Source organism: Neurospora tetraspora (genome assembly GCF_033439725.1).
Source record: "Neurospora tetraspora strain CBS 560.94 chromosome Unknown B0H65scaffold_6, whole genome shotgun sequence".
Lineage (NCBI taxonomy): Eukaryota > Fungi > Ascomycota > Sordariomycetes > Sordariales > Sordariaceae > Neurospora > Neurospora tetraspora.
In genome coordinates this window covers 1299637-1320252 of record NW_026944388.1, presented here as the reverse complement: position 1 = coordinate 1320252, position 20616 = coordinate 1299637, and the positions used below count along the sequence as shown (strand labels likewise).

The 20616-nt window shown below is 54.8% G+C and overlaps 5 protein-coding genes across 5 annotated transcripts; 2 read left to right on the top strand and 3 right to left on the bottom strand.

The window, feature by feature from the left end:
• Positions 1-561: 561 nt before the first annotated feature.
• On the bottom strand, positions 562-6569 carry B0H65DRAFT_256241 (uncharacterized protein). The gene is made up of 3 exons (XM_062822558.1): positions 5650-6569; positions 1214-5587; positions 562-1148 (listed from the first exon to the last, which is right to left on the bottom strand). The coding sequence occupies exons 1-3, from the start codon at positions 6103-6105 to the stop codon at positions 585-587; spliced, it is 5394 nt and encodes a 1797-aa protein (XP_062679295.1). The 5' UTR covers positions 6106-6569; the 3' UTR covers positions 562-584.
• A 55-nt stretch (positions 6570-6624) lies between these two features.
• On the top strand, positions 6625-10166 carry B0H65DRAFT_472073 (uncharacterized protein). Its single transcript, XM_062827130.1, has 4 exons — positions 6625-7287; positions 7340-9405; positions 9463-9612; positions 9724-10166. The coding sequence occupies exons 1-4, from the start codon at positions 7021-7023 to the stop codon at positions 10016-10018; spliced, it is 2778 nt and encodes a 925-aa protein (XP_062679294.1). The 5' UTR covers positions 6625-7020; the 3' UTR covers positions 10019-10166.
• Positions 10167-10460: 294 nt separating this feature from the next.
• B0H65DRAFT_528738 (mitochondrial processing peptidase alpha subunit) lies at positions 10461-12756 on the bottom strand. The gene is made up of 2 exons (XM_062828902.1): positions 12402-12756; positions 10461-12345 (listed from the first exon to the last, which is right to left on the bottom strand). Exons 1-2 carry the CDS (start codon positions 12543-12545, stop codon positions 10759-10761), a joined length of 1731 nt encoding a protein of 576 aa, XP_062679293.1. The 5' UTR covers positions 12546-12756; the 3' UTR covers positions 10461-10758.
• Positions 12757-13933: 1177 nt separating this feature from the next.
• Positions 13934-16718, top strand: B0H65DRAFT_256210 (uncharacterized protein). The gene is made up of 3 exons (XM_062822557.1): positions 13934-15546; positions 15640-15745; positions 15822-16718. The coding sequence occupies exons 1-3, from the start codon at positions 14156-14158 to the stop codon at positions 16488-16490; spliced, it is 2166 nt and encodes a 721-aa protein (XP_062679292.1). The 5' UTR covers positions 13934-14155; the 3' UTR covers positions 16491-16718.
• An 875-nt stretch (positions 16719-17593) lies between these two features.
• Positions 17594-20473, bottom strand: B0H65DRAFT_528733 (vacuolar protein sorting-associated protein 16; the record flags this gene model as incomplete). Its single annotated transcript, XM_062828901.1, has 3 exons — positions 20196-20473; positions 18015-20121; positions 17594-17939 (listed from the first exon to the last, which is right to left on the bottom strand). Exons 1-3 carry the CDS (start codon positions 20341-20343, stop codon positions 17594-17596), a joined length of 2601 nt encoding a protein of 866 aa, XP_062679291.1. The 5' UTR covers positions 20344-20473.
• Between the last annotated feature and the right edge of the window lie 143 nt (positions 20474-20616).

Here is a 20616-nt window from a genome sequence, read left to right as displayed (position 1 = left end):
GACAAAGTTGTACCATGCCATAGCTTGGGTTAGTTGTGGAAGATATATCAAAACCGAACATGTGTTCTTATTGTTTTTGGTTTCGTGTTTCGATTTCTAGTCACACCCCTATCTCGCGCCGTGAAGAATTGTGGTTGACAAGAAGAAAACATAGATAGGTAGGCAGCGTGGAGAGAAAGAGAGGATATGCAATATCAATCAACTTCTTACATGGTCGTCACCGGGGCGTCCGACCGATGATCTAAAACACAATTGACCTTCGATGGAAAACGAACGGGATCTCAAGTTCTACTAGGTCCATTCATATCCAATTCTTACAGCCGTACATGTTCAACGATTACAGAAAAAAAGTGATTGAGACCAAAACATATGAAATATTTAAACATCAGCCTTTGAAAGTAAAAAAGACAACCGAACCCTATATAAAAAAGTTACTACAAAGGCGCCTGGGCATGCTCCTCCTTTTTTCCTGCTGCCTCTCTATAATCGTGGACGGGTGGGTGGGTTGGCAGCGAGCCCTAGCCCGTCTTCTTCTTTAACAGCTCAATCAAACAACCGTAAAAGGGATATCATCTTCATCACATCTACTCCTCATCCTCGCTCTCCTCCTCCTGCGCCGCAGAGGCAGCAGCAGTCTTCTTCCTCTCAGCCGCCGTCCGCGCCCACTCCTGCGCCTTGGCGCTGACTCTCTCCCTGCTCTTCTTATCACCGTTCTTCTCCTCCCACTGGGCCCACCTCTTGAACCAAGCCTTAGCCTGGCGGGGCTTGAGGCCCTTGGCCTTACTACCGCGATCAAACAGGTCGCGGACGACGCCCTTGTCGGCGTCGGCCGCCGAGGTCTCGAGGTCGATGAACTGGTTCCACAGGTCGAACTTCTTGGGGTAGGTGGCCAGCAGGTTCTCGAAGAGGGTGCGGCCCTGCTCCTTGTCGCCGTTGGGCGAGCGGAACTCGAGCGCGGCGAACTTGGGCAGCAGGGCGAGGTACAGGTGCGTCTCCTTGCCGAGAACCTGGGTGGCGCGCTTGAGGAGAGCGCGGGCGCGGTCGGGCGAGTGCGCGGTGGTGTGCAGGAAGTGGGCGTAGTTGACCCAGACTTCGGGTGACTTGTAGCCGAACTCCTTAACGATCTTCTCAAAGAGGTCATCGGCTTCCTGTTGGAGAGAAATCAGGTTAGCGAATATGCAATCATAGGGGATTAGAGGGGGTGGAAGCTTACCTTGCGCTTGCCGGACTGGATGTAGATAGTGGCCAGACGCTCGTAGACCTCCTGCTTGTCGTTGTATGTGCAAGCCCGCTTGAACACCTCGTCAACGGTCTCCTCGTTGCCATAAGCAACCTCCAAGTTGAGGTAGGCAATCCAGACGTTCAACTTCTCAATCTCCTCCTTGATGTTGATCGTCTTGATAGCACGCTCGGCAACTTGTCTGGCAGTGGCCAAATCGCTCACCTGCATCTGGAAGGCCATGTAGGCGATCCACAGCTGGGAGGAGTCAGGCTGACCAAGAAGGAGACGCTCGTAGTCGCTGGCGGTTTGAGGTCCATTGACATCGAGCGAGGCAGTCTTATCGACCGTAATCTGAGGTTCGCGGCGAGCCTTCTTCTTCTTGGCCAAGGCCTCGAGATCAGCCGCAGAAGCGTCAGCCTTCTCGTCGGCGTCCAGAGAGGCAGACCAGTCGAAGCCACCGGCCTCAAGACCCTTGACGTCGGCGTCAGCCATCTCGACATCGCTGGCCTCATCCTCATCCTCGGAGTCGTCCTCGACGTTGTCGGTACCGGTGATTTGGACGGCACCGTCAGCATCGCTCATCTCCTCATCAGAGTCGTTGTCCTCACTGTCCTCGGCAGCCTCCTCATCAACGTCCATCTCATCCTCGTCATCCTGCTCGCCGAAGTAAGATGGCTTCAAGCCAAGGTTGATTCTCTTGGCAGTAACATCCACCTTCAGGACCTTGGCCTTGACCTTGTCACCTTCCTCATACAACTTGCGAGCATCCTTGACAGACTTGTCAGACATCTCGCTGCGATGGCACAGACCAGAGAGGTTGGCGGAGCCATCGATGTCGATGAAAGCACCGAATTCCTCGACCTTACGGACCCGACCAGTAATGGTCTGGCCTTCCTTGAGGTCGGAGATGGTGGTGAGGGGAACGTAGTCCTTGTCGACAACAGAAGGCTTCAAGCTTATCTCGATACGGCCGTTGGCAACAGAGATGATGCGGCCCTTAACGAGCTGATCAACCTGGAACTGCTCCTTCCAATACTTGAGGTAAGCATCAGAGAGGTTCTTGATCTGGACGAAGGCCGTAACATTGCCACCAAGAGTGACGAAGAGACCCTTGTCAGAGACGTTCTTCACGAAGCCACGGACAATCTCGCCAACTTCGAGCTTAGTGTTCTGGGTAATCTCCTTATCCTTGACAGGGAGAGAAGAGTTGAGAATGCGAGAAGGTCTGGTAGACAGACGTATCCTCTTATTGCTCTTGTCAACCTCTACGACAGCAACACGGACGATCTCGTTCTTGGCAAACTTGGCAGGGTTGGCCTCTTCGTAGTCATCAGCAAGATCAACCTTGTGTACGGGACCAGCCAGGCTCTCGCTAAGCTTGACAATGACCTGGCGCTCATCGATCTTGGTAACCTTGCCGACAAGGATGACATCCTGGGCGATCTTGTCCCAAGTCAACTCGTCCTCGGAACCAGGAGATCTGGCAGAGAGATCGAGGCGCTTGGACTCGGCATCCAGAGAGACGACGCGGACACGGAGGGCCGAGCCGATAGGGAAGTTCTTAGCAAGGTTGGTCAACAACGACACATCGTCGGAGGCCTCCATAGCATTGACTCTGCCGCGAACGGTGGGGGAAAGGTTGACCCAAAGGTGGCCTTGGCCAACATTGTTGACGAAGCCCACGTAGCTAGAACCAACCTTGAGGTTGTCGAAGGACAGCGGCTCGGAAGCGGCGCCCTCCTTGACATCGCTCGGCTTCGCGGACAGTTCAAGGACGGAATGGCTGGATCGGTGGGAGATAGGGAGGAAGCGGTGGTTGCGAGCGTCATGGACGCCCAACACGCGGACGGGGACGACCTGCTTGGGCTGGAATTTCTTCAAGGGCTGCTTGGTGTCCTTGATCTGCTCCCAGTTGTCGTACACCTGAGAAACATCGATACGACCCTGGATGTTATCAGCGAGCTGGACGTTGACCTGGGTGTCCTTGACCGACACAATGCGAGCCTTGGTCAGCTTGCCAATGGAAATATCATCCAAGGAGGTGATGGATTCATCCACGGGGTTAGCGAGCTTCTCGCCCTTGGTCTCGACCTTCTTAACCTGCTCCGCAGCGCCGGGGATAGCAACAACCAGGCGGTTGAGCTCGTTGTTGACGGAAGTGATCTTGACAGTAATAGACTGAGACTTGAACATGCCGAAGTCGGGCTTGTCCTGATCCTCCTTGGGAATCATAGACTTGGGAAGCAAGGCAGTCAACTTGCCACCGAACTGGACGAAGACAGCTGTAGCAGTGATGTTGCGAACGTAACCAGAAACCTCATCTCCGACGCGAGCACCATCGAGAGTAGTAAGGAACTTGCCTTCCTTGCTAGCCTTGACGAGGCTGGGCTTCTGGGAGAGAATAATGGAACGGCGAGCCTCGTTCTTTTCCAAGATCACCAACTCAGCAAGAGTCTGGTTGACGTGGATCTTCTTGAGGGCAGACTGAGTCTTGCTGACCGACTTATCCGTCAAGTGAGCAACGGGGAGGATGGCCTTGAGAGAGCTATCGGCAAGCTCAACGAAGACATCGTCGTCAGTCTTCTGCGTGACCTTGGCCGACACCACATCACCGATCTGAAGCTTCTTGAGGGCCAACTGCTTCTCAAGACCGAAGGCAGATGGGTCCTTGCAAGAAACAATAAGCTTGGCAGCGTCGGGGTCGAAGCTGATGACGTAGATGCTGACAGTCTGGCCAACGCGGAAGTGCTCCTTGGGGTCGTGGATGTAGGCCTCGCTCATCTCAGAGACTGGCAAGAAACCACGGAGCCTGCCGTAGAACTGCACAATCGCACCGTGTTGCAAGACGTTGATGATGGTACCGAGCGCCTGTTGGCCAACCGCAATCTGCTCATATGACTGGATGGCAGGAAGATCAGAGTTGACGAGCGTCTTCTTGAGAGTAAGGCGAATCTGGCGAGAGGCAGCATCAGTCGAGAGCACACGGGCCTTCACCTTCAGGCCTTCCCTGAACTTCTTCTCGGGGTTCTGAAGGTGAACATCGGCGAAGTGCATCTCAGGTACCAAGCCAGAGATACCATCAGCGATCTTGACGATAAGGCCACCAACACCGGCGGCGTTGACCACCATCTTCTCAACCACACCAGAAACAACAGCACCGACAGGAATGTCCTCGATGCGAAGGAATGGTTGCTCGAGAACAGTCTTCTCCAGGGAAATGAGATACATGCCGTCGAAGGCGTTGTAACCAACAACTCTACCAGCGTGAACAGATCCCACCTTATAAGGACCGCTGTTCTCGAAGAGAGCATCAACCTTGCCATCCTTGACACGGGAAATGTGCACGAAGCCAGACACGCCCTCGACACCGACATCAACGTAGAGACCAATTTCGGGCTCAACCTGCTTGACCGTGCACTTCTCCACGATTGTTGAGTGAGGAAGAGCCTGCAATGGCACAACTGGTTGGTCGTCCTTGGAAGCGGTCTTTGGCTTCAACGATGTGACGTGTTTTAGTACGGAGATACCCAGCTTGGGGTTCTTTGCAGTAGGGAAATTGCAGATGACTCTGGCCTTTAGGCGATCGCCAATCTTGTATGTGTCTTCGAGATCAACGCCGTCGGGGCCAGCACCAGAGTGAACCAGATCAGCGGTGACATCCAGCGATCCCATAATCTTGCCAACAATTCCGTGGTTGGAAACCTCGGACACGAGCACGTCGGCGGCAGTACCGGGAAGGAATGTGTCGATAGTGGTAGCAGCCGAAGGGACGTTCTCAACGTTGCCAATGGTTTCACCCAATGTGGACAACTGAACGACCTTGCCCTTGGCGTTCTTGGTGACGATGCAGAGGAGGACGGCACCTGGCTGCAGGGCCTCCTGGGGGATGCTCTTGTCGACCTGCTTGCGAGCAAGGAAACCTTGCAACTTGGAATCGGCGATCTCGATGTCCATGACATAACCGTGGTCCTCGACACTGGCAATGGCGGCCATAACTGTGCTGTTCACAACGACGTCTTGCTCCGCCATACCGGTGTTGGCGAGAGAAGGCTGAAGAGAGAGTTCGATATGGCGCTTGGCCTTTCCAGGGGTGTGTGTAGAAGCCTCGTCGACCGTGGATACGACGTAAGCGCGCACATACTGGCCGATCTGGAAGATGGATTCGAGGTCAACGTCGTTATCGTTCTCGTCGTCCGACTCTTCGGCGTCGTCGTTGCCGGCGCTGGCCTCCAGGCGTTTTGTGAGGGGGGCGGAAATCGCAGTAATGGGGACATGGCCGATAATATTATTAGGTAAAGCAACGGCGATGTCGAGGGGGTTGATGGCACAAACGGAACCGAGGACCAAGGAGCCCTTGACCAGACGCTGCGAACAGTTAGTACTTGGACCAGACTCAGACTGAATCCCACGAGTGTTCCGGCGCATACCTTGAAGTTGAGACTTTCGACCTTAACGGCGTCCTCATCGGGCTTCGCGGGTGTGTCGTCGCCCTTTGACCTCTTCTTGGACTTCTTCTGCTTGCCCTCCTTCTCAGTCTTCTTGGTGGCAGCCTTGGCGGACTGCTCCTCGAACAGGGCGTCGCTCTTGGCCTGGACTTGGATTTGCTTGTATTCGAGAGGTGTCAGAACGCTGGCGCCGCCTCTGGGGAACATGGGCTCCTCTTCCTTGAGCAGCGTAGAGTTGGCCGGGGCCGAGGGAGCAGGAGGAGCGGGCTTGTCGGACTTGGGGACCGGTTTGTTGCCCTGCTTGCCCGTCTTTGCGCCCGCCTTGTTGCCGGCATCGTTGGACTTTGGCCGCTTCGACGGTCTCGATTCGGAGGCTGGTTGTGTTGATTTGTTGACCGGGGCGCCGCCCGGGCCTTCCTTGCGCTTTTGCGCACCCATGATGAACTGATGGGTATAAAGAAAGGATGGATGGATGTGTTGGAGTTGCAATTGGAGAGATATCCGCACTGGATCCCTCGTCCCTTTGCCCGCCTTCACACTTCAGAATCGACAGCACTGACAAAAACTGACCCAGGCCGCTTCCACTGTCCGCTGCCGAAAATTTTTGGTGGGTCCGTCGTCGTTCACCGTGGCCCGATAACGATAAGGAATGCGGTGAGCAACGGCTGCCATTCTGCCATCTCTACGGCGTGCATGTCCACTGGCATTGGGGTCGTTGGGGTTCTGGAGTCTTGCGGGGTTGCCCCGTCGCGCCTGTCCACGAGTGCCACGGCATCAGCTGACAGGACGTTGTTACATTGGCCGGGTACCTTTTGCACAGCGGGTCAGCCGCATGCGTTGCAGGGAAGGTTAGGTACAGTACAGTACGGTACTGCAGGCCGTTCGGTTGTTAAGAAACTGCAATCGAGGGTTATTGGATCATTGCGAGGTATAGCTGTTCAAGACGTGTGACGACTACACGTCCTTAAATGCCATGTTCGTACAGGATTGGAATATTCTTCAGGCTGATGGAAGATAGTCGTCGGGTTCACGTGGTTCAGTCTAGGTACCTCTTTGGTTCCCTGGACTGTGCGCTACCTGGCAAATGACGTACATGCATCCGAGCTGGAGCCTTTGAATAATGGATGAAAGCGCTCCCTCCCCGGTGACCGTCTAAGTAGAAGTACACCCGGAACATCGGATTGTAGCCTGAGCGGTGCCTCGTCTTGTCAACTTGTCCCTGTCGGCGCCACGCAACACTTGTCGCATTCCCATTTTCCATCATTTCGACTCGACAACTCAACAAAACAACCGGCAATGCGGCCCAAGTTCGCCCTATAATCTTAGAGGTATCCGTTGTTGACCTTGCTCGCCATGGTCTTCACCATGGGTCCTCGAAAGAAGGCGAAGCCAAACCCTCCGACCGAGACGGCGGAATCCTCAACGCCCACATCCGATATGCCGCCGAAATCGTCCTCAAGTCTGGCAGCCTCTATATGGCGTTCAAAAGCCGTTCCAACGCCGACCGCTTCGAACTCAGCTTCGACCACAACCTCGACACCCGATAAGACTCCCTCAACATCCCAACCTAATGCGGCCGCAGATACAACATCCATCTCGAGCAAGCGAGCGTTGAAAGAGGTAGCCTATTCCTCTTCTGTTAGTGTTACACACGATGCTAACAGACTCCCAGCCCCATAAAGCTCAAAGTTGGTACGGCTCATGGCCACGCAAATCGACACCCTCGACACAAGTCGCCCGTGAAACAATAATGGGCGGGACACTCAAACCGAAAAAGCGAGCAGACTTTAGCCGTTTTGATACAGAAAGGAGTACCGACAGTGTCAGTCTCGACGGTGCAGCTTCATCTTCGTCTCTCCCAAACATGTCACGATCCGAGAACCTTGATGATAGGGGATCCACAGGCGGTGAGGTACCAAAGCCGGGGCAGGCAGTGGACGATAACGCTGCCAAGACCGACCAAGTCGCTGTTAGTACCACTGGCAGCAATGAAGCCGAGGATCGCCCATCACAAGACACCGAACAACAACAACAACCGATGCCAGATACAAATGGTACACAACAGCCTGCGGAGTCACAGTCTACTACCACAGAACCACAGTCGGGAGAAGCTGCTTCCTCCAGCTGGCTAGGGTGGCTGGGTCAGTCTGCATATTACTATTATCCAGTGTTAACTGCCTCCGCCCCGGCTATGCCAAAGCCCAGCGAACTCAAGTCCAACGAGAGCGAACCTGAAGTACCTGAACCCCCCAAACCGACCGACGAACCCTCAAACAACATGCCGTCAGACGGAGATCCGCCAAAGGCCCCAGATGCCCAGAAGCCTACGTCACAAGCTGCAACTCAAGAAAAGCCGACTTATAGTTACGGAAGTTATTTATTTGGGTTCTGGTCAGGGAGTGGGACAGCAGAAACAAAACAGACAGATTCAACAGCATCGACGGGGGAGCCACAACAGGAAACAACAAATCAGCCGCCAAAGGATTCTGAGGATGTTGAGATGCAGGATGCGCCTCCAGTAGAGGAGGCTAAGCCGGCCCCAGCACAACAACCAAGATCAGGGTCTACTTGGGCGTTCTGGTACCGTGACTCAGGGTCGACGTCAAATAAGAAAGATGGCCAGAAAGAGGAATCTGGCCAGCTGGCTGTGATGGGGGAAAGTTCCGAGTCCCAACCGAAGAACGCAAATGCGACCGAGCCGGAGACAGAGCCAGCCAAAGAGCCATCACTAAAGTCGGTAAAGAAAGACGACCAACCTAGAGCGGCCACACCTTCATTAAAAGAAAGCTCGTCGAATAAGGGCAAACGGGCAAGACCGCAATCCATGGTCGACGAGCCCATTTCCCGCCCTGATACACCCAAGGTTGAGCCTATTGCAAAGGCTGAAGGAACACCCAAAGCTGGAACTTCCAAGAGTTCGAGTTCGATCAAACTGCCGCCTCCCAACCTTGTCCTCCCATCATTCCACAATGTGTACCGCATGAAAGAGAACCCTTCTATTGTCAGACAGATTAAAAATTACCTACTACGAACGCAACAACCGGCGCCCAAGCATGTGAACCTGGCCAGGGAGCCGCCAAAGATCAAAAAAGCCATAGCGTTTGGAGTACACGGGCTGATCCCCACATACTATTTGCGTCCGTTAACAGGACAGCCGACGGGAACATCGATAAAATTTGCAAACCACGGCGCTGAAGCGATTAGAAGATGGGCCGAGAGTCACGGCTGTGGGGATTGCGAAATTGAGAAGGTCGCCCTGGAGGGAGAAGGCAAGATCGATGAGCGTGTGGAAAATCTCTGGAAGCTTCTCTTGAACTGGATTGACAAGATCCGCCAAGCGGACGTCGTGATCCTAGCATGCCATTCTCAGGGAGTTCCCGTAAGCATCATGCTGTTGGCAAAACTGTATGAACTGGGTGTTATCTCTCCAACAGCAAAGGTCGGTGTTTGCGCGATGGCGGGTGTGTCTCTCGGCCCATTCCCGGATTACAAGACGGGACTAGAGATCATCATGGGATCTGCAGCCGAGCTATGGGAGTTCGGAGATCCGCAAAGGGAGGTATCCAAGAAGCTTGAAGCGGCTGTCAAGGCAGTATTGAGCTACGGGGCTCGAATCACTTATATCGGCAGCATCGACGACCAGCTTGTTCCCTTCGAATCTGCCATATACGCTCCCGCTCATCACCCGTACATCTACCGGGCCGTATTCATCGACGGTCGCATCCATGCTCCTGACTTGTAAGTGACCCTCTATACACAAACCAACTGTGCTTTACTAACACGGGTAATTCCCAGCATCGCTCACCTGGTCGGTTTCGTACTGAAACTACGAAACCTTGGCGTCACAGACCACGGGCTCATCCGTGAGCTCTCCGTCCCTCTGGCTGGCAGCTTATACACAGGCGATGGCCACTCTCGTCTTTACGACGATGAGCAAGTCTATGAGTACGTCAGCCCCTACCTCCCTCCTCACCTTTTCCCTCTACATTCCCCCTTCCCACTTTCCCTCCCTCCACCCACCCATAACCGCCTAACTAACCCACCTTTCCCAACCAGCCTAGCAATCTCCCACGCCCTAGAAACAACCGACATCAGCCCTTCTCCCACCCGTCCCAACAGCAAATCCCCCATTCCCTGCGACATGGCCACCCGCCAACCCGGTACCCTCTCCAACCCGAACCCGTACCACCTGCCCTGGATCATGCGCGGCCTGCTGGAGGAGGACTTTGTCAAGTCGGAGCTGTCGAACGAAGTGGAGGAATTACTGAAACAGTTTGACGATTGGAAGCCGACGACTAAGGCCCTGAAGGATGTTAAGTATCGGTTGGAGGCTGTTAGGTCGAAGCTTTGAGGGGTGGTGTGGTTGGTGAGGCGTGCTTGATGGGTGATTTGAAGGACACATGGTGGTTGTGGCGGTTGGAGTCTGTTAGCGATGGGTTACTTGCGTTACATACATGAGAGGTGTTTTGGGGTGTTTGATGCTTTTGATTTCTCGGGGCGCTGGGAGTTGGTATACAAGGATGGGGCAACATCACATTTACATGTCCTCGGTATATGTACACGCATTCTAATGAGGAGTTGAGAGGGTGGTAGCGTTGCTTCTGTTCGCGGTGGGATGATGTTTGGGATACTTTTGCTTGGTTTATACTTGCACTTTGGTGGCTGAGATCATATATACGAACGTGTAACATAGACCCAATAGAATAAGAGACCAATAACGGAAACCCCTCGACTGTGGAAATGACAGAAAAGAATACCACCGTAATTTGGATGCTTAGCAAGTATAGCACATTACGAGTTTTGACTTTATATATTCAGAAATCTTGCTATAGTACAGTTTGATATGTTTGGTAAATTGTATACAGGCATCTCGTACAACTCACCAAGAAAGAGTTGTGATTGTACAGAACAACCAACCATCTAGCCTCTTTGCCTCTATATCACAGTCCACCGCCAGGATGCTCAATGGTTACCTAAAACGCCTTTTATCGTTCGTTCCGACATGCGTTTCGTTAACCGAATACCGACTGCTCCTCCTACAAACTTCTCCACGCCCAGTTTTTATTTAGTCATCAAGTTCCTAGCAGACTTTTACCGTCTGCCAAGCTTCCACTGAGCAATCGTATCCTGGATCTGGTCCCATCCCAGCTCCGTAGTCTTGAGCCCTTGCACCGTCGCCTCCTGCAGCACCACCGTTGGGGCACCGCTTCCCTGGCCGGCATTATTCACCATGCCACCAACCACGCGCTTGGCGACCCTTCGGAGGTCCTTGACCGTCAGCTCGTTGATGCGGCGCGTCATCTCGCGGACCGGAATCTTGCGGCCGTGGACCTGGACCTGGCGGCCCAGATCCTCGAGCTCGACCATGCGGCTCTCGAGGTTCATCAGCAGGCTGCTGCGGAGCTGGTTCTTGGCGCGCGAAACCTCGATCTCGCCCAGGGCCGAGTACCCGTGGTCCGTCGTGAGGGCGTGCAGCTCGCGGCACATGACCTGGAGCATGGGCAGGGTGCGGCCGGGGTAGCACGAGGCGGCGATGCCGAAGAGACCGGAATCCGTGTACGAGTGGTTGAAGGCCACGCAGGACTCGACCCAGCCGTGCTGGTTGAGCACGTTGGTGTAGAGGCGCGAGTACATGCCCTTGCCGGGACCGCCAGCGGAGAAGGAGCCGCCGCCGCCGAGGAGGGTCTGCAGAGTGGCGAGGGCGTAGATGTCGTCGTCCGAGATGGCGAGGCCCTCGAAGGCGAGCTGGATGTGGGTGAAGGTGGGAAGATTGGGGTTGAGCGGTGGAGGCTGTGGTGGGAGGGTGAGGAAACCGCCGGTGTAGTGAGCGGGTCGGGTCAAGTCCTCGGTGCTGATAGGTACCCGGGTGAGGAAGGGGTTGGGGGTGGCCTTCTTGGCCTTGGGAGAGAAAAGCTTGGAGAGCAGCCCACCGCTCGACTCGGAAGAGTCCGGAGGGGATGAAGATTCACTCGAGGCCTCGCTGGACTCGGACGCTAGCGAGTCGAGAGAGGTTTCGGAACCTGTCCTCGAGAGAGCATCAGAGGCCTTCATATCACCGAAATACTTCTCGGCGAGCTTGACGGCCTTCTCATGAGGAACACCAGCAAAGGCAACGACAATGCGATCGGGTCTGTAGAAAGCGTCGCGGTAAGTTTGGATGACATCCCTGTTGATGTAATCTAACCTCTCCTTGGGGCAAAGCAACGGGTTGCCGAGAGTGTTGTCCTTGAAGGCAGCCATATGCACCAGCTCGGGCAGAATCAGTTCGGCCTTGGACCAAATCTCGTTGACCTCATATTGCGCCGTCATGATCTGTCCCTCAAGCTCCTCGTCCGTAAGCTTGGGATCGCGGATGGTGTCGGCCATGAGCTCAACCGCGGTGGGAATAGCCTTGTTGAAGGTAGCCGCCTGGTACATCATGGACTCGCGCGACGAGGCGCACTGAATGTTACCGCCGAGCTTCTCAACCGTCTCGAGCATCTCGTCGGCAGTCCTCGTACTTGTGGACTTGAAGGCTAACCGGTCCATGATGTGACTGGCACCCCGAACATAGTCGTTCTCGTATCGGGACCCCGCATCGATGTAGACACCCACGCCGGAGAAGGCATCGGGAAGGTCCTCGGAAGCGACACGGACGCCATTGGAGAGAGTGGTGATGTTGTCGCGTTCGGTCGGTTCCTGGAGGCATAGTCAGCATGCATCATCATGGCCAATTTTCAGAACTTGGAGCGTACCTTGGTGTTGACAGCGGCGGCTCTCGTAGCCAAAGTCCTAATTGCCAAAGTGCTAACAGGCAAGGGACCTGCCCGCGCCCTCGTCAAGGGCGAGCATCTGGAGGATTGGGCTACTAGCCGCGCTGGCCGGAAGCGATTCAGCATGGCTGCAACAGTTGTGATGCGGCAGCGTGATGTGGGTGGTCTACCTCGTCCGGTATAATGTCATTGCTCAACCGCGACTTCTGGGCACTTGGATGCAAATGCTGCCGTGCCGCCAGTGGCCACTCAGTGTTGCCGCCAGTGAAAATGCGGCAGGGCACCAGCCCACCAGGCAGCTTGCCAGCACCAGGGCAGCGACGGGGAGGCACCCCACTTGATCGGCCCAGCGTCAATGCGCAGGTTCCGGGCATTCAGAACTTCAATCCACTCTGCCCCACAACCCATCCTGGCTCCCCTGCAAAGGCGCCTTATCGATTGCCAAGGCTGCCCATGTCCACATGCGAGATGGCCCACAGCGCGGGACTTGGCACGCAAGCACTTTGGCTTCCGGTCTTTGCTCAGCTGAGCACTGTGGCACTCTTTTTGGAGGTTGCGGTTGCTGCCGCGTGAGTGCGAAAATGGAAAGAGTTACACTCGAGGGTTTCATGGAGGTTTTAATGGTCAACCTGGGAGAAGATTGTCCGGAAGCAGCCGCTCGCCGGTAAATGCCATGAGTGGGTGCCTTCTTCAGATGAGAAGGAGACTCGCATGTCGACAACATGGCAGACAGCGGACAACGTGCAGCAGTGTACCTACACAGATATCTACAGCCTCATGGTCTGAGGATTCGTGATATGTAAAGATAAGATGAGTACCTGTAGTGTATAGGGGCACCTGAGGTGTCATATCCAATGTGCACCTGGCCTCATATAGCAACATAGCCGCATGGGGAAAGGTCGATTGTGCTTTTTCCAATCCATGCCTCATCTCCCACGCCAGACTCCTGCAGCAAGGAGCATTCATCAGCATCTAGGGAGGCAGCTGAACCACACAAGTCAGCACCCAGGGCGATATCAAGGGCATCATCGGCATCATGGACATCATGTATGGACAACGGTCGCATGTGGATGGATGGTCCGAGGGCCTCGTAGTGACGACGTGACGGGCACACGGCGCACCCACCCCCCATCCATCCATCTACGGTACCATGCCCATTTCCACTTTGGACCGCTTGTCTGCTCTGGGGTCTCTGGCTTGGTCGGCACAGCTCGACAGGCACGACATGATGTGAGGCCTTGAGAATCGCCCAGGGACTGGCAGAGGACCCCCATCAGAGCCACCAGAGGGGGACCCCCTTGGGCCTTGGAACCTGGCTTGCCTGGGCTAGACTCCTGGTCAACTTTCCAGGTTGTTTGCGGTGGTGGATGGATGGTAGGTACGGATAACGGCTCTCTTTAGAAGAAAAAAACATTAACAGTACAAAGTTGCTTGACTTTGACAGGTCCTGACCTATTAACCTCTCCATATCTCTTTTTTTACAAATCTACCGCCGCCTCGCTGTTATTTCTTTTCTCTCCTTTTCCAATCTCTGACTCGGGATAGTATTCTTCAGTCCGCCCAACCTCTTGGTTCCTTCTGTTTGTTTATAATTACCCCCTTGTTCCTGCCTCTACCGCTGGTCGAGTCGTATACCTACATCGGATCTGATACAAATCGATCCATCTGCCTGCAGCTGTCACCGGCACCTTCCTCTAAATACCCTCCTACCGACCTTACATGTTACTTCTAGAGGGATGACAGTGTTCACCCACTCGACCCCAGCGCCCTTTCCGGGCTTTGGGAGTGACCCGGTCGCTTCTTCGCCAGGTGTTGCTGCCTCACCCACGTCCGCCGCCGCTGCCACTGGAAGCTCGGGGTCAACGTCGAGAACAAGCCGACTGCGCGGGCTGAGTTACCTCCGGAATTATACCCAGACTCACATCCTGTCGCGGGATCACTCTTCGCACAACACGACGGCGCCCAACTCGCCTGTCAACGCCTCGGGACATCACTCCGTGACCTTACACACCGACACCACCCACCAATCCGCCGCCAACCCGCAAGTCTCCAACTCGTCAAGCGGCACGGTCAGCAGCACCACCTCTGCTGGCCCTGGTTCGGGCCCCGAAGCCCCCACAGCCACAGCACCAGCGTCCGGTGTAAAAGCTGCCGCTAACAACAACAATAACACCGCCATCCCCAGCGCAAACAACGGCCGCACCCATCGCCAGAATTCCTCCTCTCTCTCCGCCATCCATATCCCCTTCATTTCCCGCGGCCACAGCGACCCTGCGCGCCTGTCCGGACATTCGCCTTCGCTCTCGACCAACGACGCGACCGTAAATCCCAACCACTCGGCCTCTGTGCGGCCCAATCGAACGCCCTTTTCTCTTCTTCCGCACCGTTCCCACTCCATCTCCCTCACCGACGGCATCGCTTCTGCGTCTCTGGAGTCGCCTACTACCACCACGCCGACGACATCAGTACCTCGAGGGACAACCTCAGCCGGACCCTTATCCCCTCAACTCTCGGATGACAACGGCATTCGGGTGGCTGCAGACACTTTCGATAGCAACAGCTCCTCTTCGGATAACATTAATAATCACAATAACGCGCCCATCATGACTAGGGCTCGATCCGCGACTACAAGCGACGTTGCGAGCAGGGCTGAAACCGGTGGAAGCATGGAGCCACTTCCTTCGATACGTTTTAGCATCTTCTACGATCCTCGGGCAACACGCCCGTCGCTTACCTTCTCTCCGATCTCACGCACTCTACCAACCGGAAAAGAAGTCATTCGCGTCGGCAGATATTCCGAAAGAGATAAACCTTCAGCGGTTCCGCATAATGTGCCCTCGGCAGCGCCCGTAGGATTTAAAAGCAAGGTCGTTAGTAGGCGGCATTGCGAGTTCTGGTATGAAGACGGAAAGTGGTTCATCAAAGACGTCAAAAGCAGTAGCGGAACCTTCCTCAACCATATACGCCTTAGTCCTCCAGGGACCGAATCCAAGCCCTTCCCCGTCAATGATGGCGATATCGTACAGTTGGGAATCGACTTCAAGGGAGGCGAGGAAATGATATTCCGCTGTGTTAAAATGAGGCTCGAGCTAAATCGTGGCTGGCAGGCCAAACTCAACGCCTTCAAGTTAGTATTCCACCGCTTGCCGTCTTGTCCTACGCTGCAGGCTCTTTGACCTGTCGTGCGTTCTCTTTGACATATCAGCTGACTCTCTCGCAGTATGAACACGCACAAGAGGCTTAGAAACATGACAGCCCAAAGTTCTGCGAATGGCGCTTCCCAGTCATATTCGCAAGACTGCTCGATCTGTCTTAATAGTATAGGGGTTAGTAACCCACAACCTTTCATCCCATCAACTATTTCATCTTGCTCTGGTGACTAATCAAACCTTCGGATGACAGCCCTGCCAGTCTCTGTTTGTTGCCCCCTGCTCGCATACATGGCACTACAAGTGCATCCGATCATTATTGTCATCGCCATCTTATCCTCAATTTATATGCCCGAACTGCCGTGCCGCTGCCGATCTTGAGGCTGAAGTTGACGACCCGGAGGATTGGGAGGCACTGGAGGCGGATGAACAGATGGAAGACGCCGTATACGTTCAGGATGGAAGTCAAGCCAGCTCCAACGACGCTCAAGCTCGACCGGTAGCGGCCACGCCGATTCACCAGCACGAAACAGACGCTAGCGGCGACGTAACGATGCTGTATTCGAACCCGCAACAGCCCGCCGTATCTAATCCCTTCGACGGGACTAGCCGCCCCGTGGTCTCGCATAACTCAACGTCGCAGCCAGTGCCCATTCGGCAGAGCCCAGCTGCAGTCAACGGTCAAGCAGATGAAATTCGTCGAGATGCCGCCAGGACTCCGTCGCCCACTGGAATCGCCCACGTTGTCAGCACTCACGAGGGTCCGATCACACCACGTAACGACGTTGGGCCTTGGGTCTTTGATGGCGGCAGCACCACACGTACGCGAGCCAACGGAGAACCCGACAGTGCTTCGAGACTAGCCAGTCTCGAAGCCGCAGTAGCAGGTGCTCACATCACTGGGGCTCCTGGGAGTACATAGCCTCTGTTCCTGTCCCCAGTGATTCTAGTGTACATCAGCCCCCTTTTGCATGGGCTAGTACGGTCTATTACGGGCTACAGTCTACGATCAACTCATCAGCTATCCAGCACCTGAACCACGACGGGCCCCTTTTTGCATGGGCTAGTACGGTGGTCTAAGGTCTGCGGTCTACAATCAACTCAGCTATCCACCAGGTTACCCACGGTGACACTCTGGTTAGCGTTTACTGCATGGGGCGTTATTTGTTCTTCACCATCTCTCCTTCGTCGGTCATGGTGGATTAATTTTTTCTTATACTATATGCTGTCAGTTGGGTCTTTGTCGATAAGGAGTATGGACGCTGGCATCTAATGGAGTTGCGAGGTCTTTGTTGATCTGGGAAGTCAAAGGAGGAGGAAGTGTTTGCAAGTTGTCTGTCACATACGACGACACGGGGCATTTGTCACAAGCGACAAGTTAAAAACCATTGCCCGGTGCTCGATCTCTGCTTTGAACCTTACAAGAGGAAAAAGGCCAGAACACAACAGCTATCCAGGTCAGGCAGGAGAGAGGCAACGTCGTTGAGTCGGGAAGGGAGGAGAGTATAGAGGAAGAAACGATTACATATGTTAGTGGGAGGGGAGGATAAGTTGATAGTATGTAGACAGCATCATCATTGTCTGTGTCTTGAGGAGTTTGTTGTGGGGGAAAAGAAAGGCTTGATTCATTTTCTCGGATAGTGCGATCACGGGTTTGGGCTGGCATAGTTATTTACTGTCAGACCTACACATAGCGATATTGATCATGGCGAAATAATGGGGCATAGCGATACGAGTTTACTTGGCCGCCAGATAATATACGTGCCGGAGTCTTGTTGATTGAAGTTTCGGCTGCGTATTGATACCACGCTCAAGAATGAACCTCACATCGATGAGTGACATAGAAGACATATTTAGGAAAGGTCTTCCTGGTGATGTTTGTTCACTTCAACATGAAGTCCCCTGATCAACAGTCATACCACGTATATTCGCATCATATGAAAATTTCAAAACGCAAAATGCCATAACGAAGTCATAACTCATACCCATCCATCCACCAACCAACCCAACCCAACCCAACCCACCTCACCTCCTAAAAACACTCCCACCCAACCGTTCAATCTCCCTCCCCTCCTGCGTGCCCCTACCCGCCTCCTCCAACAACCTCGCCCAAGCTTCCGCATCCCTGTACTTGACCGCCTCCTCAGCGGCCTTCACCCGCATCCCGCACTTCTCGTACATGCCGATCGTCGCGCCCGGTTCCAGTCCTCCAGCAGATGCGCACTTGGGGATAAAGGTAGCGGCTAGTCGCTGGTTACCCGCCTGCAGGACTTGGGTGTAGAAGGGTTCCCACCCGATCGGGGATTTCCGGTTTTTGGAAGAGAGGTCTTCGATTTCGGACCAGTCGCGTTTGGAGACTAGGGCTTGGAGACTGTTTTTTTTTTCCGCTATTAGTATAGTAATAGGGGGGCGAGGGGGGGAGGAGAGACAGAAAAAAAAAACATACCGAATCCACCAAGCAATCTTCTCAGTCACCTTAAACTCGCTCTGCACCTTCTTCGCCCTGCCATGGTATCCCAATCTAATCAGCTTGAAGACGGTCTGGTTGACCGACAAGCCCGTGAACGTCTCCGGGTGCAAGTCGCGATCAAACGCCTCCTGCATCCTCAGCAGCGTCGTCGCTTCTTTTAGGGCAGACAGCTCAAACGCGTTTTCTTTGGCGTTGTCCGCCAGCAACTTGGCTGCTAGCGCGAGCTTGTCCGCTGCCGTCCTGGCTTCTGGTTGGCGTAGAGCCTCGCGCACGAACACGTCGGACCCGTCGACGCGTCGGTCGTCTTGGTAGTAGAGGTCTTTGAGGAGGGCGGTGTCTTCGCACGTGGTGCTGCCGCTTCCACTTTGGCTGTAGTTATGGCTGGCAGCATGGGCATGATGGTCCTCATCAACGTTACCGAGCACGACACCACCGCCGAGTCGCGCCGACGCCTCCACCAGCGCCGTGGCCGTCGGCCGGCTGCTGATGACCCGGAAGAAGGTCGCCAAAGGCAGCTTGCGCTTGAGCTGGTGCAGCACAAAATAGACGAGGTCGGTGTCGCCGGACTCGATGGCCTTGTCCAGGGCTACTTCGTCTTCTTCCATGCTAAGCAGCAGCGGTACCTGTCGGCCTGCGCGCGGCTCGTGGTTGAGCAGTTCGGTCGCCAGACGGCCGCGGCCTTCGTCGTAGGCGGCCCGGGCGATGGCTTCAAAGGAGATTCCCGGTTTGCCGGACAGCTTGTCGACGATCTTGCGGCAGATGGTGTCGTCGTCTTCGGCGCCGACGCGCACTTTGGCCGAGGCCCAGTGCACGTAGATCTTGTCGGTGGGGAGGCGGAGGTAGCCGGCGATCTTGAGGGCGAGGAGGTATTCGCGGCGGTTGAGCAGACGGGCGATTAAACCCGAGGGGGAAAGGCGCTGGTATTGCTCGTAGGATAGGGGGAGGCCGATCTCGAAGAAGCGCACGGCGTTGAGCACGCGGAGGGTCTCGCACATGTCGACGAAGTCGTCGCTGTTGTAGATGTCGAGGACGGACTTGCCGAAGGAGGCGGCCTTGAGGAGCTGTTTTTGCCAGTGGATGCTGAATTCCTGGCCGGCGGCGTTGACGCAGGTGTCGACGGCTTCGACGAGGTTGGAGCGGATGAGCTGGATGTTGTCGTCGGCCTTTGGTGACTGCATCTCCAGCTGTTCGACGGCGTCTAGCAAGATGGATGAGGGCGAGTCGGTACCCAGATGAAAGACCTCTTCGATGACGTCGGGGACTTTTTGCAGGAAATCGCAAGTGTCGTTGGCAAGAACACGGACGCCGTCGAAGTCGGGGAGGATATGGATCCGGCCATTGTCATAATAGAACCTGGCTAGTGAACCCCCTGGGCCAACGAGTCGAACTTCATCCTCCCAGGCGATGACGACGGCATCGTTGCCGCACCATTCGAAGTATTGTGGCGGGATCTTGGATTTGGACACGTATTCGCTCAGGCGAGTCTGGAAGTCGCTGCTAATGACATGAGCCTTCCCGGTTGTTGTGTACAAGGCAACAAACTTGCCATTCGGCGAGATGCTGATATGTGAAAAGGGCCCGATATCGATGAAGCGGTCTTCGCATTCGCTTGCGTCGGAGACGTAGATTGTTTGACCGATGCTCAGCAAAACCTCAACGGATCTGGACAAGGTGTAAGCAGGCGGTACGAGAGACCATGAGTGAACCTGGCCTTCCGGAGGTTGTGCCAGGAGTTTGGGTCTCGGTTCATCATAAGCCGAGACCGATACGAGCGAGTTGTTGTTCAAGAGAGCGACGAGACCGTGGCCGTAGAACTTGCATGACCGAACCCCAACCTCGTCGGCGTCGTGTCCAAGCGAAAACTGGGTGAAGTCGCCCTGAAGATCGTAGTAGCACCTCACGGTGCCGTCTCCGGTGACAACCAGAAGCTTCTCATCCTCAGACCAACCCAGGCCCTTGATGGAGCCCTTGTCCCACGGAATGCGCCTGATGAGCTTTCCGGCACAGCTGTAAATGTCTATGCTCGGTTTTGAGGGCCTTCCTGCAGCGAATGCCACCAACTTCTCCTCATCGCGGTAGAGAGCTGTGATGGCAACGTCAGAGCATGACCTTTCTGAAACACGTCATCATCGAGTGGGATCACAAGGAAAACAATACCAACAGCTCCGCCATAGGGGGCACCGGCAACAATGTAGTTGTCAAGGTCTAGGTCCGCATCAAAAACTTGGGTGTACAGTTGGGTCTTGCGGTAAAACTTTTCGCCAACCTGTTCCCATCCTGCTGTTGGATGAGGGACCTCCATCATATCATCATGTTTGCATATTGTGAGTGTGAGTGAGAGTGAGGAATGAGCATGAGGTCTCCAGCAAGGTACGAGATTCCCCAACACCTGCCCAGCTCAGGCTGCACTGCAGGCGGTTACTGGTGCGCTAGCGGAGGTTCCTTGGATGACCTGGCAGGCGCGCACAGTGGGATGCCTCCCCCTGCCCCCTGCTCCTGTCGGGTTGTCGTTGATCAGGCCTGCGTGGAGCCGGAGTCACCGTGTGGGGACAGTACCCAGTTGTCAGCCCCACAAGCC